The sequence below is a fragment of the Ictidomys tridecemlineatus genome, chromosome 1, assembly GCF_052094955.1.
Source record: "Ictidomys tridecemlineatus isolate mIctTri1 chromosome 1, mIctTri1.hap1, whole genome shotgun sequence".
Classification (NCBI taxonomy): domain Eukaryota; kingdom Metazoa; phylum Chordata; class Mammalia; order Rodentia; family Sciuridae; genus Ictidomys; species Ictidomys tridecemlineatus.
This window is the reverse complement of record NC_135477.1, coordinates 227,444-244,551: the sequence shown is the minus strand read 5'-3', so window position 1 is coordinate 244,551 and position 17,108 is coordinate 227,444. Positions and strand designations below refer to the sequence as shown.

Below are 17,108 nucleotides of genomic sequence, written 5' to 3'. Positions count from 1 at the left end.
ATACTTTCTTGGCAGATCTTTAACTGGTGGTGGAAGACCTTGAGGTTGGTTACTCTTCTTCAGCTTCATTTTGGCTGTTCTAGGTCCTTTGAAGTTCCATGTGGATTTTGGGTTTTGGTTGTGATTGCATTAAATCTGTGGATGGGTTTGGTGAGAACTGGTGTTGGTAACAGGCCCTGGTGTGGGCGCCATCCTCTTACTTGCCCAGGTCCTTCGCTGGCCCCATAATCCTGACATACTCAGTGTACAGACCTTTCACATCTAGTGGCAATGTATCTCCAAGTAGTTTGCATTTTGATGATGGGAATGGTACTTTCAAATTTTAACTTGTGACTGTCTTGCTCCTGTGTTAGAAGTAGGACTGATTCTGTAAGTTGACCTCATGCCACCTCATGCTGTTGAACACCTTCTTAGTTGGAAACATTAAGTGGGGACATAGAAGACAAAGAAAGATCTACAGCAAACTTCCAGAGCTGAATGTCCGAGATGAGGTTACTCAGGGTGGGAACATGCGCTTAGCAGATGCACTAAGTAATGACAAGAAAAGATGAACACAGTGGGCCAGGAGAGGGAGGGCATGGGAATTCTAGAAAAGAATCTAGAAAAGAACCAAGCAGAAATCTTAAAACTTTAAAAATAACATCTGCTATTAAAGTTGTTGGACTGATTAATATGAGGAGGACATGAGCAGAGAGGCATCTTAAATGCTGTTGCAAGAATTCCCAGCATATTGAGGTGAGTTAGGAATGTCTGTAACAAGGAAAGACAAGCAGTGGTAGCTGAAAAAATACATAGTTAACCCAATGGGAGTAAGAAAGAGAGGAGCAAAGAGCAGTCCTGCGCTGAACACACAGCTGTGTGGCAGACGGAGAAGCGTAGACCCAGCCATGTCCACCAGCAGGGGAGCAGGGTTAGACAAGAGACATCCAGGTTCATGGACTGGAAGAATTAATAGCGTTAAAATATCTACATCACCCCAAGTGATCTACAGGTTCAGTGACTCTCTATTAAAATACTAATGGTATTCTTCACACAAACAGAAGAGATTCCAATATGGAACCATAAGAGGCTACAGATTGCCAAAGCAATCCTGAGCAAAAGGAACAAAGCTGAAGGCACCACACCACCTGCCTTCAAAATATATTACAAAGCAACAGTAACAGATCAACCTGGTATGGGCATGAAAACCGACACATCCTGGAGAACAGACCAGCGATAAAGCCACATATTTGCAGCTAAGTGATCTTTGATGGAGGTGCCAAGGCCACATTTATTATTTCCTTTCAATAAATGATCTTGGGAAAACTGGATATCCACCTGCAGAAGAATGAATAAATGTAAGATCCCAAACTCTGAAACTCCTGAAGCAAACAGAGGGGAAATACTTCCTGGCCTTGTTTGGACAATGATTTTTGGCTATGACCTCAAAGGAAAAGGCAACCAGATCCCAGACAGACAAATGGGAGTATACCAATTGACTTGGTCTGCCAACAGTAAGCTATCAACAGTGCAAAGAGACAATATTCAGAATTCAAAACATTATTTGTAAACTATATATTTAATAAGGGGTTAATGTCTAGAACCAGCAAGAAACTCAAGCATCTCAATATCAAGAAAACAAATAACTCTATTAGAAATTGGTAAAAGATCTGAATAGATGCTTCTCTAAAGAAGAAACAAAAATGACCAAAAGTTACATATTAAAAAAGGTCAATATTGGTAATTGTCAGGGGAATGCAAATCAAAACCACAATGAGATACCAATTGAACTATGCTCATTTCAATTAATTCTTAATATTCTATCTTCTTTGCCATCTGATGTGATTTTTAATTGTGTGATACTTCAATGCCTGCACACTCATGTGATGATAAGATCAAGGTTGTCACTATGTCACTCTCTTGAACATTTAGACTTTTCTGCTCTGTTCATAGTTGCTTATGTGCTTTGTGTGTAGCTCAATGCTTGTATGCAGTATGCAGTAATAAAATCAGGACAAGTGACATTTCTATCTCCTTAAAAATGCTGCCGTCAGCATGTCAGTGTCTACAGAGGGTCTTCTGGAACACCTGACTGGATGACCCCGTCACCTGGCGAGAAGACATCATCTTCCCGTCTTTCAATGGTGTCTTCTCACTTATGTAGACGTTCCTTGATTGATTTCACCAATGATCTGTGGTTCTCAGTATGCAATCCTGCACTTGTGTTGTTAGATCTATCCCTCACTAGTAAATTTTTAACTAATATGGTGAATGATATTTAAAGAAATTGCTAAATTCCAATTATTCACTGCTAGTATACAGAAGTCCAATTTCTTTTTGTGTTTTTATTTTTGTATTCTGACCTTGATAAATTTAGTTATTAATTCCCAGGTCTTTTCTGTAGATTCCTTGATATTTTCCACCCAGATGATTATTTGACCTGGGAATAAAATGTTTTATTCCTTCCTTTTTAATATATAATCTTTCTTCCTTTTTTTTCCTGCCTATGCACTAAGACTTCCATTAAAATGTTGAGAAGACCAAGGAGGGTACCCTTCCTGTGTTCCTTAGTTTGTGGGAGAAGCACTCAATCGCACCATTAAGGGTGATCTTGGCTGAGATGTTTAGTCCCTTGAAGGTAGCTATTCCCTTCTGTATCCAGGGCACCGACAGCTTTTATCTTCAATGGAAGACCCATTTATCAAGTGCGTTTCCAACACCCTGGAGATGATCATCTGCTGCTGCTTTTTCAGTCATGTGATCATGACATCAATTAATTTTCTGTGTTGTGCAGCTTCTCATTCCTGGGATAGATTTAACTTGGTTGTACTGTCATTTATTTACTTAGCAGACTTACTGCTCTGTAAGTTATACAGCATAAAAAACCACCCAGTGAATGGCTTTAAAAACAAGGTTTTTTGAGTTGTAAATCTGCCACCTCAATCTAGTTTTAGAACATTTTCATCATGCCTGCATTTTTCATGTGTTGCTAAATTTGGTTAATATTTTGTCAAGATGTTTACGTCTTTGTGCAGGAGATAATATTGGTCTGCAATGTTTCTTGCAATATTTTTCCTTGTTTTAGTATCAGGTAATGATGACTCAGAGTATGCTGAGAATTGCTGAATTAGTTCCTTTTTCTAGAATACTCTGTATATTCTTTAAATCATTAAAATACTCTTTTAAGTATTTTGTGGAATTCCTCAGTAAGATGTTCTGGGCCATGAATTTTCAGTTTGGAAGTGGTTTTTTAAAAAAATATTTTTAGTTGTAGCGCAACACAATAACTTTATTTTGTTTATTTATTTTTATGTGGGCTGAGGATAAAACCCAGTGGCTCAAACATGCTAGGCAAGCACTGTACCACTGAGCCACAACTCCTTCCCCAGTTTGGAAGGTTTCAAACTAGGGATTCAAGTTCTCTAGTAGACACAGCATATTCAGGTACTGTGTGTCTTTGTCAGGGACTTTGGTCAGCTGTCTTTCAAGGACTGGGCAGACAACTGTGTCCATGTTTTCCTTATTACCTTATAAGCATCCAGAGTCTTCAGTGGTTCCAGATCCTTAATTCTTGATGTTGGTAATTTGTGTCTTCTCTCTCCTTTCGTCCAACATTCTGGCTAAACTGTGTATCCAGTTGGTTGATCTCAAAGAACTCACTATCAGGATCATCAGTTTTCTCCTTTCTATAATTTCTATTTTGCTGATTTCTGCTCTTATGTTTATTTTCTCCTGCTTGTTCTTTTCTCCAGTTCCCTAAGGGAAAACTTAAATTATTGATTTTAGAGCTTCCTTCTTTTTGAGTAGAAGAATTTAATGCTACTAGTTTCCCACTAATTCCAGTTTAGTTGCATCTCACAAATCTCCGTATGCTGTATTTTCATTTTTATTTTGTTCAAAAGGTTTTCTGATTTCCCTTCTGGCTTTATTTTGTCCCATGGATTATTTTGAAATGTGTGGTTTAATTTTCAAACATTTGGGAACTACCTAGATAAATATGGTGTTGATTTTAAGTTCAATTATAATAGAATCAGAGAGCATATTTCATGTAATTTCTATTCTTTTAAGTTTCCCAAGACTTATTTTATGGCTTAGAGTCTGCTCTATACTTGTGTTTTTTTATGCTGAAAGAAGGCATATGAGGTCCTTTCAGGACACTTCATCCTCTTAGAAGGGACCTTTTGCCACATCCTCCTGCCCTGGCCTGTGTCTGCGGCTCCTGTTCTGGACTCCTCATGTGAATGGGAGTGGTCCCTATGTGTCTGGGTGCTTTAACTTGACATGTGCTTTCAAGGGCCATACACACTGCAGCCTGATCAGTGCTCATTCTGCTCGTGGAAAATGACATTTGTGGAGTGGACACGCCACACCTTGCTCACCACTCATGAGCTGCTGCTTACTGGACTGTCTTTTTGTTGGTCATGCACAATGCTGCTGTGAAGATTCCTGTACAGGTGTTTGTGTGGACTTAAAGTTCCATTTCTCTTAGACACACACCTAAGGGTGGAATTGCTGGGTCACAGGGCAACTTATGTTGTGCTCTAGTCTCCAATTCCACCTGCAAATGATGAGAGTTCTGCTAGCTCCATCTCCTCACCATGCCTCATTATTATAGCTTTTATTTCTTTGCTAAGATTTCTGCTTTTGTCCCATCTGAAACAAATTTGCAATTTGCAACTTAATGTGGGAGCATTTTTCTGACAGTTTTCAAACCCTCTCAGGTTGTTCTGACATCTAGTCCTGCTTGGTATTGGCATCAGCTGATGGTCTTTTACACCTTAGATTTCAGCTTTCTCAGTTCTTGATGGGGTGAGTGATCTTAGTTGTCCCTGGGTGTTCTGCTCTTCGCTCAGGAGACTCTGCATCCTCTCACATCTATTCTTTGAGCAGGCAAGCATCCGGCTGGCGTGTGATGCTGCCTGCTCCGTGGGCTTTTGTTTCCATGCAGCTTAGTCCCCAAAACCTCCCAAAGTGCCCTGGTCCTTCTCACCCTTCTGTGCTGCTGAGACTCTGCGCAATCCCTAGGGAACCATCCATGGGGGCAAAGGCAATGTCCTGGGCTGTCTGGGCATGGTCTTACCGTTTGTGCTATTGCTGGGGCTGAAGGGAAGAGCCTGGTTGTGGTGTGCAGAAACATGGGCTTGTTGCTGCTGGGTGTGGGCAGATTGGCCACCTGTCAATCATGGGGTCTGGCTTAGGCTCCCCCTCAGCAGTTGTCAGCAAGGGAGGAAAGCCCCAGCAGGGGCCCCTTGCTTACGTCTGGTGGCACATAGGGCCAGCGAGGCCACTGGTTGCTCTGCTCACAGGGGGAGACAGCTGCCAACTTGCTCTGGAAAGGCCCTTGCTGTCCCCATTAGCCCAGGCCACTGGTGGCTCCCACATCTATATACTCAGCTTTGGGCCACAACCTCCGCCATTGCCCCTGCTGAGTGGTGAGAGCTGGCTGGAGCCACGAGGAATCATGAGGGCCGCTCTCTGGACCTGGGGCTGGCCCCTTCTTCTCACTCTCAGGACAGCCCCCTTGGTAAGTTTCTCCTTCCTCATCCACAGGACTTTCTGGAGACAGTGGCTCTGTGGATGCCCAGGCCCTGGGACACAAGCATTCCCTGCTGTCTCCATCTGTCTGCCTGGCTCTCACTAGCCCCAAGGCCCATGGGACATCCTGGGCAGGAGGGATATGGGCTGCAAAGGGCCTGACCCTGAGAGGGTCCAATTGCAGGATAAGCTTGGAGCTCAGGCGCGGGTCTGGGTTGGTGCCTGGTTCCATGGACCCAGATGGACACCTAGTGCTGATGAGACCTGGGGGCACTGCTGTCCCCTGGGTTAGGGCTGGGTCCCACAGGGCAGTGAAGGCAACATGGAGTCCCAGGAACTTCCAGGCAGGATAGTGTGTGTGTGAGGGGCTGCTGGATCAAGAGCAAGAAGCTTCAGAGGAGACCTGTCGAAGGGACAGCATGTGAGGCTGGAGGTGACAGTGAGCCCAGGCTGAGTGTGCAAGAGTGTGCACATGGGAAGGCATGGTGGGCATCTACAGGGGTCTGCAGCTTTCAGGGCCCTTGAAGCTGAAGGAGAAGTAATGCGTTGGCTGGGCTGCTCCAAGGCCCAGGAGGGAGTCACCCTCTGCTGCACAGAAGCCAAGTCGCGGCAGTGGAGTTGGGACCTGTTGGCAGCAGGGGTCAGTGGCAGAAAGGGCAGGGTCCTGACACCTGCAGAGGTCAGTGGTGTGTTGCTGAGCCTGGGGTCACAGTTGAGGCTTTGTATTGGTGTTCAAGATGGCAGACCAGAGTTTGATCCTTCCATGATCTGGGCAGGAAGTATGAGGAGGCTCTGAGTGGAGGGGTGCAGGGCAGTGATGGTGGAGGACCCTGCAGGAGACACAGTTCCCCTTGGGCATCTCCCTTGATCTGAGCCCACCACCATATGGGACCTTCTCTCTTCTGAGGGTGCAGGGTCCACCAGGGGCCCTGAAGGTGGGTCTAGGGCGTCTGGGGGGCAGGCTGCCGAGACTGGAAGAGTGGTGGGGTTTCAGAGGCTGCAGTATCTCCGGTGGAAGTGGAGACATGACATCTGGGAGCAGGGGTGGGTGAAGATCCAGCCCAGCTCCTGGCCTCCAAGGACAAGGGAACTTCCTTACTTTGAGGGGCATCACTGTGATGTCGGTTCTCCAGGCTAGGAGGGGAGCAGGGAGAAGAATTGGGGGAGATGTGGGGGTAGTGGGCTGGTCTCCCTGTGACCCCTGCTGTCATTTTTCCAGAATTGCTTTGGGGCTGCTAATTTGTGGAGCGAATCCTTGGAAGCAGCCCCAGGTGGATTCAGGCTGGTTCCTCTCCCCACCAGACCCAGGGGCATTCTGCCCTCTAACCAGTCCTGTCTGTCCCAAGGTAGTCCTGGTGACCTGCGGCTGGCACTCAGACAGAGTGCATGCGATGGAGTGGTGCAGGTCCAACGTGATGGGGAGTGGGGACACTTGTGCAACCAGGAGTGGACACTGGCGGAGGCCTCTGTGGTCTGCAGGCAGCTTGGCTGTGGCTGTGCAGTAGGTGCTCCCAAGTATGTCCCGCTACCAGGAGAGGTGGCTCGGCCCTGGCTGCACCACGTGTCCTGTCGGGGTCATGAGTCCTCCCTCTGGGAGTGCAGCCTGGGCGCATGGAGTCAGAGCGCATGCCCCATGAGTGGGTGGTGGTTGTACTCTGTGCAAGTGAGTAGAGGCAGGGGGAGGGGGAGGGGAGGGGGAGGCTGGGAGGAGGCGTGGAGGGGTGTGGGTGTGGGTGTGGAGGAAACAGTATGAGGCTAGGGAGGACCTGGGAAGGCATGGGGAAGGGAGAGACCTGGAGGAGAGGAAGGGTGGGTTTGGGGCACTGGCAGGGACTCCTGGTTGGGGCTTGGAACACCCTGACTGCAAGTTGCTGCCACCTCTTCTCCCCGATTAGTCCCTTATGTGTTGGGATCCTTTGATATTCTTTCAAATACTCAGATGCTACGTGCTAGTCCAAGGGCTGGTGCCCAGCTGTGCATGGACTGGACAAGGGTCCTGCTCCACTGAGCTTCGGCTGCCAGTGCCACAGCTTTAGGGAAGCAGGGTAGTTTTTAGGGCGGCAGCCACCAGGCTGGGGTCCTCTAGGAGGGCCCCAGAGGCACACAGGCATGCACTCGTGGCTTTCCCTTGGATGTCTGGCTTGACATGTTCAGCCGTGTCTGGGTGCTTTGTGTGGCCTGGAGCTTGTGAGGACCCTCACTGCATCAGGTCACTAGAGTAAGAGCCCCTTGAAAAGGCCCTACAGGGTCTTGGGGATTCATGTGAAGCCACCATGAAGGCCTTCTTAAAGCCTGCTGAATACTTCAAGGGGGTGACCCAGAGCATTGAATGGGGTTGAACTTGTGTGATACCAGGTCTCTGGACCCTGAAATCCGGCCCTCTCTGGATTCCCTGGAGAAGGGGTAGGTAGGTTTGCACTGCCATTCCTGCCTCTCAGACCCAAGAGAGTGCCTGGTAGGCACTGCCATGGTCAAAGGCAGTGCATCTGGAAATACCTGTTACCAGGGCGTATGCAGTCTTCAAGTGTCGGTGTGCCTAGCGGAGTCTGAATCTTCTGTAACGTGGGCCTGTGCTTCACAGATGGCACTTTCCAGGAGATCCGCCTGGTGAAGGGTCACAGTCCCTGTGCAGGACTCCCTGAGATCAGGAATATGAATGGGGTGGACCGCCTCTGTGGCTGGCACATGGAGGAGGCCACAGTATTCTGCCAGGAGCCGCCGGGGTGTGGCCCTGCGCTCCAGGCCCCCCGCCAAGGTGTGGACATCGTCAGGAAGTACATGGTTTGCAGGGGCACAGAGCCCACCATCGGCAACTGCAGACTCAACAACAAGCTGCGCAGTGGCTGTGACCTCCAGCTGGAGGCAGAGTGGTCTGCTCAGGTGAGTTGTCATGCCATGCTCTCAGGGATCCTCAGGTGATGCCAGGCCCGGGCACTGTGGGGGTGCAGGGGTGCCAGGGACCCATCCTGCCTGAGGCATTGGGTGCAGACCATTGTGGGTGTACTGGGAGGGAAAGGCCTTGTGTTCATGACGGGTCCTCTCTATCGACATGTGGGAAACTGGCTCTCAGAAGGGACAATGAGTGGGCTGGGAAAGTCAAGGGAAAACAGAGAGGACTGTGTGGAAAATCTGATAATCTCTAGCTCAGAGTTGCCTTTGGCGGGACCCAGAGATAAAGGGCCCTGGAAGCTCTTTAGTACAGGCTGGCAGGTGGGAGCCCAGCAGGCCACAGGTGTGCTGAGGTCTGTGTGCTGCAGCCCACAAGAGTGGAGCTAGTTTCTGGCGACCCAGTGAGATGCCAACTCAGCATACCCAGGCCAGGAGTCTTTGCTGAAGGTGCAGGGCTTACCAGTTTCAGCTGAGATAGCTACAGGCTAAAAGGCATTTGGTGGACAGCAAGTCAGTTCCTCCCAGCCCTGTCTCAGGTGTAGGTGAGCTGCACTGCTCACAGCTCCTGGTTGAGTATGAGGGGCACAGACTACCTGCCATGGTGCCCACAAAAGGCAGTGTTTTTGGCCTGAGGGGACCTTGACCTTGCCTTTGAGATTGTAGATGGACTTGATACCATCACCCTGATAGGCAGAGGCTGTGACAAATGTGAGTGCAGAGCAGGTGACCCTGCCCTCTGGCCTTAGGTATAGGGTGGATGGGCCTCCGTGTGCCAGATGACTGGACCCAGATGACATCCCTGGTGTGAGCCTCCTGTGGGTGTGGTGGAAGGTGTTAGCTCAGGGCTGTTCATTGGACAATACCTGTCTCCACCTGAGGGGATGTTGATTCCCCCAGGACATCTGGAGGCCCGGCTGGTGGGCGGTGAGCATCCCTGTGCTGGGCGCCTGGAGGTTCGGCGGGGCCTGACCTAGGGCACTGTCTGCCACACAGACCTGGATCTGCCCACAGCCCACGTGGTGTGCCGGGAGCTGCAGTATGGGTTGGTCATCTCCATCGTCCACGGCACCCTCTTTGGCTCAGGGCCAGTGTGGACAGAGGCCTCCCACTGCCTGGGCAATGAGTCCCTGCTGTTCCACTGCCAGAACAAGCCCGGGCCCCAGTGCACGCATGACCAGGACGTGGGGCTCAGGTGCTCAGGTGAGGCCTGGGGCGGACTGCAGAAGTCCCGCCCAGGTCTTTGCTTGCCAACATTCCTCCATGGGCCCCACCTGTGACTCTGAGATGGGCCCCTAAGGGTCCTGGGCAGGAGTGTATGTGTGCTCAGGGACGTTTGGTTCTGCTGGTTGAAAGGAGGGCAGGAAAGGAAGGGGAAGGATTCTGGCCATTGAGAGATGTGACTCAAGGGCTACACTGCAGACAGGGGGCTCCTCTGCAGAGCTGTAGGACCTGGAGGCTGATGCTCTGGTAGGTGGGGGCGGACACAGCGATCAAGGGTCCATTCTTTGTGCAGCATACTGGGTGCAAAAGAAAGAAATGGCCATTAGAGCTGCTTTTAGGGTGTGTGAATCTGAGGCCACAGGACTTCATCTCTCCCCAGAGTTTCGGCTGGACAATGGCAGCAGCAGCTGTGGGGGCCGCGTGGAGCTCCAGGTGCAGGGGTCCTGGGCGCCCCTCTGTGCCATGCACTGGGACTTAGCAGATACAGCCGTCCTCTGCCACCAGCTGAACTGTGGCAATGCTGTGGCCACACCTCCAGGAGGCCACTTTGGGGAAGGAGGAGCTCCCCTGTGGCCAGATGTGTTTCACTGTGTGGGGACAGAGCCTTATTTGTGGAATTGCCCAGTGAGCACGCTGGGGGCCCAGGCCTGTGCCCCAGGAAATTCGGCCTCTGCCCTCTGCTCAGGTGGTATGAGGTAGGACTGTAGAAGAGTAAGCAGAAGGTCAGCAGGAGGTTGGAAAAGCACAGAGTATGGACTCCAACTGAGAGTGGGCAGGGCTTTGTGGGGATGGGCTTTCCTGTGACCATGGGAACCCTCTTGCTCCCTGCCAGGTCTCCCAGACGCCTTACGTCTGAGGGACGGTCAGAGCCGTTGTGATGGCCGGGTGGAGATGGCCCTGGACGGCATGTGGGGCCATGTCCTGGACAATGCCTGGGACCTGCGGGCCGCCAGCGTGGTGTGCCGGCAGCTGGGGTGCGGAGGGGCAGAGCGAGCCTACGACGCGCCCACCCCGCGCCCTGGTGTGGTCCGGGTATGGTTGAGCCATGTGCACTGCGTGGGCTCTGAGACCCACTTGACCCAATGCAACGTGTCCACGTCCCAGCTGGTGCCTGCAGGGGTTTCACGGGACGTTGGCATCGTGTGCTCTGGTGAGTGTGGGAACAGTTGTTCCCCCAGCTCCCTGGCCCCCAGAGTGCAGGCGCTCCTGACTCAGTCTCTCCGCAGGGAGCCTCCGGGTACGGCTGGCCGCTGGGCTGGGTCGCTGCGACGGTCGGTCGTGTGGAGGTGCTCCAGGGGGGCGCGTGGGGCACGGTGTGCGATGAAGCCTGGGACCTACAGGACGCGCATGTGGTCTGCAGGCAGCTGGGCTGTGGCCACGCCCTGAGTGCGCTGGGGTCCGCCCACTTTGGGGCTGGGGCTGGCCCCATCTGGATGGACGAGCTGGCTTGTGTGGGCCATGAGTCTGCTCTGTGGCCGTGCCCGTCTGGGGGCTGGGGACGGCATGACTGTGGGCACAAGGAGGACGCTGGGGTCTTCTGCTCAGGTGAGTGCCTTGTCTTTTAGTGTCTTCATGGGGCAGTTGGACATCTAGGAAGCCTAAGGTTACCCTGTTTGGAATTCTGCTTCTCTATGTTGCTGCCCTCTTGGTGGGTCACTCTTGGGTCACAGTTTGTCATTATTCCCAGAGACAACCAGTGTCATGGTGACCAGTCACCCTCAGGTGGACAGCAGCACGCGGTGGGCATGCATGGAGCTCGTTCCCCTCTCTGGCATTGCTTTGTGCAGATGGAGGGCAGCCTCTGTTCTGTCATGACTCAGCAGGCTCCAGAGAGAGGGAGAAAGTGCTCATCTCACTCAGCGGCCAAAGTCCCAGCAGCCTCCCTGCAGTGCTGCTCCGAAGTTATCTTAATTAGTCAGATTTTTTAAATTAGTTATGATCTTGTTGGAGGCAAGATATATCAAATTTTCTCTAGTTATCCTGTCATGGTTATATGAATGTTATAATCGCCACTTGAGGCGTAATTTTTTAAAATTAGTTGTAGATGGACATGCACCTTTATCTTATTTTTATGTAGTGCTGAGGATTGAATACAATGTCTCACACATGTTAGGGAAGCACTCTATCTCTGCGCCTCAACCCAAGCCCATGAGGTGTAATTTAAAGGGTCTCTAGGCTCCACTCTGGGGCTGTATCAACAACCCTGCCACACATCAGCCAGGGGGATATATCTGGACTTGGATCCATCAGGATTGATGCCTATTTAGAGCATGAAGCTCTGGACTAAATCATGGTTCTGACTTATTTTTTTCATGTCATTAACCAATTTTTTAAAAAATGTTATTTTAAACTGACACACAGTAAGTGCATATTCACTGGGAGCAGTATGACATTGCAGTGCACAGTGTACAGTGTGTCCTGACCATGCCAAGGGACTGGCAGAACTGTCACCTCAACATGGCCCACCTCTTGGTCTTGGGAAGATCCCAGTCTTCTCTACTTTCGACTTTGAAGTATTCAGTTAAGTGTGTCAGCCATGGTCACCATGGTCATCCTGCCTGCCAGGGAACATTGGGAACAAGCCCTCCTGTCCAGCTGCACCTGGCAGCCAGGACCACCCTCCGTCCCCTCCCCTGCAAGAATCTGGTGGCACACTGGCAGCCGTCGCTTGCCTCTTTCCTGTGTGGTCTGAGGCTTCTTAATATGGCGCTGTTCCATCTGCCTGTGTGTGGCCTGTTGCTCAGACCACGGTCCCGGCTGTGCTGTCTTCCTCCAGGAGGGCGCTGTTGGGTCTTTACCTAAGTGTCTGTTCCATCCTGAGCTCGTCTGGTGTCTTCCTCCCAAGTGGTGCCCAGTGCCGTGCACTTTTACGCAGCACACCTTCCTTCTTACGGGGTGTGCTTGTGTCCTGTAGAATCTATGGCTCTGAGGCTGCGAGGAGGTCCGGGTGGCTGTGCTGGCTGGCTGGACGTGCTCTACAATGGGACATGGGGTTCTGTGTGCAGCCATGCCCTCAAAGACATCTCCTTGACTATCATCTGCAAACAGCTGGGGTGCGGGGATCAGGGCTGGCTGGAGAACAAGCCATTCCAAGGGGCAGGTTCCAGCACCGCCTGGGTAGACGACATCGAGTGCCGCAGGCCACACAGCTCCACTCTGTGGCACTGTCCTTCTGCTCCCTGGGACCCACGCTCCTGTGCCCTGGGAGAAGAGGCCTGGATCACCTGTGCAGGTGGGCATGGCTCTTCTGGGTGTCCTGAAAAAGACTGTTCTGAAAGTCACAGATAGGGCTGAAGTGAACTGCAGCTCTGACCCAGAGCCTTGTGGATCTGTCCACTGTGCTCTGAAGCTGCCTGCCCACTCCTAAGCTTAAAGGTGCTGGTTGCTTCTCTACAGGATTTTCACCAACAATGGCACAGGCTTCAGGAGAGATGCTCAACTGCTCATCCATGCTCAGTTGCCCAGGTATGCCTCTGTCCCTTATGTAGATGAGCCTGCTCATGCCTAGTGTGGCCCAGAGGTAACCTCTGCCCCTTCCAGAGGAGGGCGCAGTGCGCGTGCGTGGCGGCAAGGACAGCTGCTCTGGGCGCGTGGAGCTCTGGCACAGGGGCTCCTGGGGCAGGCACCATGTGTGATGACTCCTGGGACCTGGCAGACGCAGAGGTTGTGTGCCGCCAGCTGGGCTGCAGCCAGGCAGTAGACACCGTGCGGGGTGCTGCCTTCGGCCCTGGCTCGGGGCCCGTGTGGCTGGATGAGGTGGGGTGTCATGGCAGTGAGGCGTCCCTGTGGGGCTGCCCGGCTGAGCCCTGGGGACGCGGAGACTGTGAGCACAAGGAGGACGCGGGCGTGCGCTGCTCAGGTGAGTGTGCGAGAAACCCAGGGGGAGAGGGTGTTAGACCACGACTCAAGAAAAGACCACTGACTCCAATTAAAATCAAATTAAAGCAAGCTTATTATTTTGACCGGCCGGGCTGCCTTGCCCCTCAAAATCGTGGGAGCCAAGGACAGCCCCGAGGCTTCTTTGTGGCCCAGTTTTATAGCCCAAAAAGTTACACAAAGGGGGGTTACAGATAACAACACTCTGAAGAGCATAACACAAGTTTACATTTTTGCTGGCCCCGGCATCAGAATTTATGGAGATCTTAGACTCAGAGAGGGTCCTTATCCGGCCAGGGAAGGCCAGAATTTATGAGGCGTCACTAAGGTTTAGGAAAGGGTTGTTATATGGTCAGGGAAAACCGGACCTGGGTGAGTTCAGGGCACGGGCAGGCATTCCAATCAGCTTTACAACATCAGCTAATGGCCAGGCCATACAGACATCCTGATATTGTTACAGAAAACAGAAATGAATCCTTCATCACTTGTGACAGGCTGGCTTCTGATCTAATGAGATAACTAGGCTAGGTATATCAAGGGTGCCTGGAGGGCGTGTTCCTGTGTCCACCTCTTTTTCTCAGCCACTCCCCACAGGGTTCAGGTGGGTGCTCCTGACACGGGCTGCCCCCTGGGTCTTATGATGCTCTAGCAGAGGGTGGCCTGGTGAGCCCCTGGGCCCAGACAGGTCTGTGCTGCTTGGAGCATCTCTGCCTCCCGTCCTGGTGCTCAGGCTGGTATGTCTCCTGCAGGTGACCCTGGGACCTCTGCATCTGGTAGGTGGCATCCTGTCCACCCCCCAACTCCCAGTCCTTGGGCCCCTAGAGGGCCTGCAGTGGGTGGGGCTTGGCTCTGACTGTCCTGGGGACCTCTGGGAGCAGGGGCCTGGCCACACCCTGTTCAGGTGGTCTGGGCCCCTCCCTGAGGAAAGCAGCTGTCCTTCCTTGGGCCTGGGTGGGTGGGGAGCCTGTGAGGGGACCAAAGCCCAGGCCCGGGCCCTTGCTGGCTGTGGCCTTGAGGACACATGGCTCTAGGTCTACAGCAGAGCAGAGGCAGGGGCAGGAAGGCCCGTAGGAGCTTTTCCCTGTGTGCATGGGTGGGTCATGAGTCCTGTGCCCTGATCCTGGGCTTCACACCGGGGCATTTTTCCCTGGATTTTCCTGGCTGAGCCTTCCATCTAGGCCCTTTCACAGGGACATTGGTTTTAAGCCCACTGCTGGGGCTTGGCACTTGGCAGTCCCATCTGTGTTCTCTCCCCTGAGCCTTGAATCCTAGGCCTTCACCCTGAGCTCCTCCACCATGGGACCTCTGGCCATCTCTGGGGAGCAGCTGCCTGTCCAGGTGGCATTGAGACCCCTCCCCCATGCACATTGCCCCTTCTGAGAGGCTGAAGTCATCCAGGTCCAGGGTCACAATGCCCCAGGTAGCCAGGCACTCAGGAGGCCCCGCCTCTCACTGCCCACAGCCCTTTCCCTGGCCCCTCCACCTGTTGCTGAGGGCTGGACCTTGCCTGAGATCGCCTGCCTGGTCCTTGGCTTCGTCCTGGGCCTCGTCTTCCTGGTGCTACGTGTCCAGTGGTGCCACAGCAGTGCTGCCTGCATGGGTAGGTGGATGACTGGGCGTGGTGAGCAGGGTCCCTGGGAGCAGAGGCTGGGGAAGCTCTGGGAGACGCCAGCATTGGCAGACCCTCTCTGTTCTGGCCACCCCGCTGCCTACTGCAGGTGTCTTCCTAGCAGCCACTGTTGGGAGAGTTTCTGTGGAACCACTCACCAGGTGTGGGTACCCAGGTCTCACTATGTTTTGAGAATAGATCTATGAAGAAAATCCTCTTTCCTGGGCACCAAAGGGTCCCCCAACCATCCCTCATGCTTGTCCCTGTAGCTGGGGCCTGTCATAGTGTGTTCAGAGCCTGGGACTCACCCCTTTCCCCAGGTCCCTTTGATCAGTGCAGAGCAGGGTGTGACTGAAGGCCATTGCTGGGCAGGGGCAGGTGGAGAGGAGCCGGGGTCTCGGCAGGCCTGAGAGCCTCCGGTGCCTGGGGGGTGGTGGTGGGAGGCTCCATCTACAGGAACGCTCATTCTGTAAGGTTGTTGCCTTTGCAGGTTCTGGACTGTCGGGGAACCAGGCCTCAGAGGGCGTCTATGAGGACATCGAAGCTGTCCCTGTGCGGGAGAAAGATGAAGTGTCCCCAGAATCCAGGGGGCCCATGCAGGAGGAAGATTATGATGATGCGGCAGAGCCTGAGGAGGGCCACCATGATGAGGGGGAGGAGTCTGGGGCCTTGCTGAGCCCCACAGGGGTGCATCTTTGCGCCCTGGGGTCCGTGGCACTCTTCTTGCTGTACTGCTCCCATGTGCAGGGCTCTGCTCTGGCCAGCGCTTACATTTAAAGATCCTGAGTGCGGCTCTGTGTCTCTGGGTCCTCACTGCCATCTTAGGCACGAGGCATTGGAAAGTGCCCTGTCCCTCAAGGCTGATGCTTAGACTGGAATCTTGCAGTGGGCAGGATGGTGCTCAGTAAAGTCCTGCCTGTCTTTGTTTCCTGTTGGAGCTGTGCCCTTTGTGCCTTCTACACCAAATCCCCGAAGGCTGAAAGGGAGGCTGCGGGTGGCTGGTGGGGTTGTCTTTGTTAGCACACATCCCAGAGGGCCCCTCCTGCTGCTCCCAACCTTGTCTCTCTCTCTCTATGGCTTCCTCTGCCATGGGGACCAGGGGCCGAGCTTGGGGGCTCTGAGAAGTCCTGAGGACCACAGTGTCATCTCTCTCCTTAATCACAGGTGAGGCTCCTTGTAGCCTGGTTCCTGGAGCTCAAGCTGGGAATGAAGAAAGTGGTAGCCCCTGGCCCAGCCCGTGGTGGCCATGAGAGGACCCTCTGGGACTCTGAGCTGTGTGTGCAGAGCATGAGATGGACCTGGCAGGCGGGTCTTTCCTGCCCTCATTGTTAAAGCAGATGTTGTTCAAGTCCCTTTGACCTCACTCATACCCCACTAGTCCCTCAGGTCATTTATCAGGCCCCTAATGGCCAAGGTGTATCCTGGGCCCACTTCTCTGCCTCTCCCTGACCTTTGTCCTCCTGTGTGGCCCAGGCCTGGCATGTTTCTAGCCCATGGTGGTTCTAGCAGCTGTCCTGAAATGTTGGCTGAAGTTCCCCGAGGAAGGTGCCATGGTGACCCCCTCTGATCTCCAGGCAGGGACGTCCTCCCTCAGCGGGAAGCTAATGCACCTCAGGTCCATCTTTCACAAGTGTGCTGGTCTGGATCCCAGCACATGCTGGACACTTGGTCATGTGATCAATACATACGTGAGAACAGCTTTCCTGACCCCCTTGAGCACTCCCATCCAGGACCACGTGCTCCATGTCCAGACCTGCCCTGGACACTCCCATTGAGGCCACGTGCTCCATGTCCAGATCAGTCCTGGTCACTCCCATCCAGGACCACGTGCTCCATGTCCAGACCTTCCCTGGACACTCCCATTGAGGCCACGTGCTCCACGTCCAGATCTGCTCTGGTCACTCCCATCCAGGACCATGTGCTCCATGTCCAGACCTGCCCTGGACACTCCCATTGAGGCCACGTGCTCCATGTCCAGATCAGTCCTGGTCACTCCCAT

The 17,108-nt window shown here is 52.8% G+C and overlaps 1 protein-coding gene across 1 annotated transcript in view; it reads left to right on the top strand.

The window, feature by feature from the left end:
* Scart1 (scavenger receptor family member expressed on T cells 1) overlaps positions 1–15,886 on the top strand; it is a 16,620-nt gene extending 734 nt beyond the window's left edge. Inside the window, 17 exon segments of the mRNA XM_078019299.1 lie at positions 5,491–5,503; positions 6,861–7,142; positions 7,145–7,177; positions 8,096–8,380; positions 8,383–8,394; positions 9,301–9,603; positions 10,004–10,309; positions 10,457–10,911; positions 10,914–11,169; positions 12,539–12,679; positions 12,682–12,837; positions 13,021–13,089; positions 13,165–13,244; positions 13,246–13,483; positions 14,250–14,273; positions 14,963–15,100; positions 15,600–15,886. Of these exon segments, the coding sequence (XP_077875425.1) occupies positions 5,491–5,503; positions 6,861–7,142; positions 7,145–7,177; positions 8,096–8,380; positions 8,383–8,394; positions 9,301–9,603; positions 10,004–10,309; positions 10,457–10,911; positions 10,914–11,169; positions 12,539–12,679; positions 12,682–12,837; positions 13,021–13,089; positions 13,165–13,244; positions 13,246–13,483; positions 14,250–14,273; positions 14,963–15,100; positions 15,600–15,886 (3,078 nt within the window).
* The last annotated feature ends 1,222 nt before the right edge of the window (positions 15,887–17,108 follow it).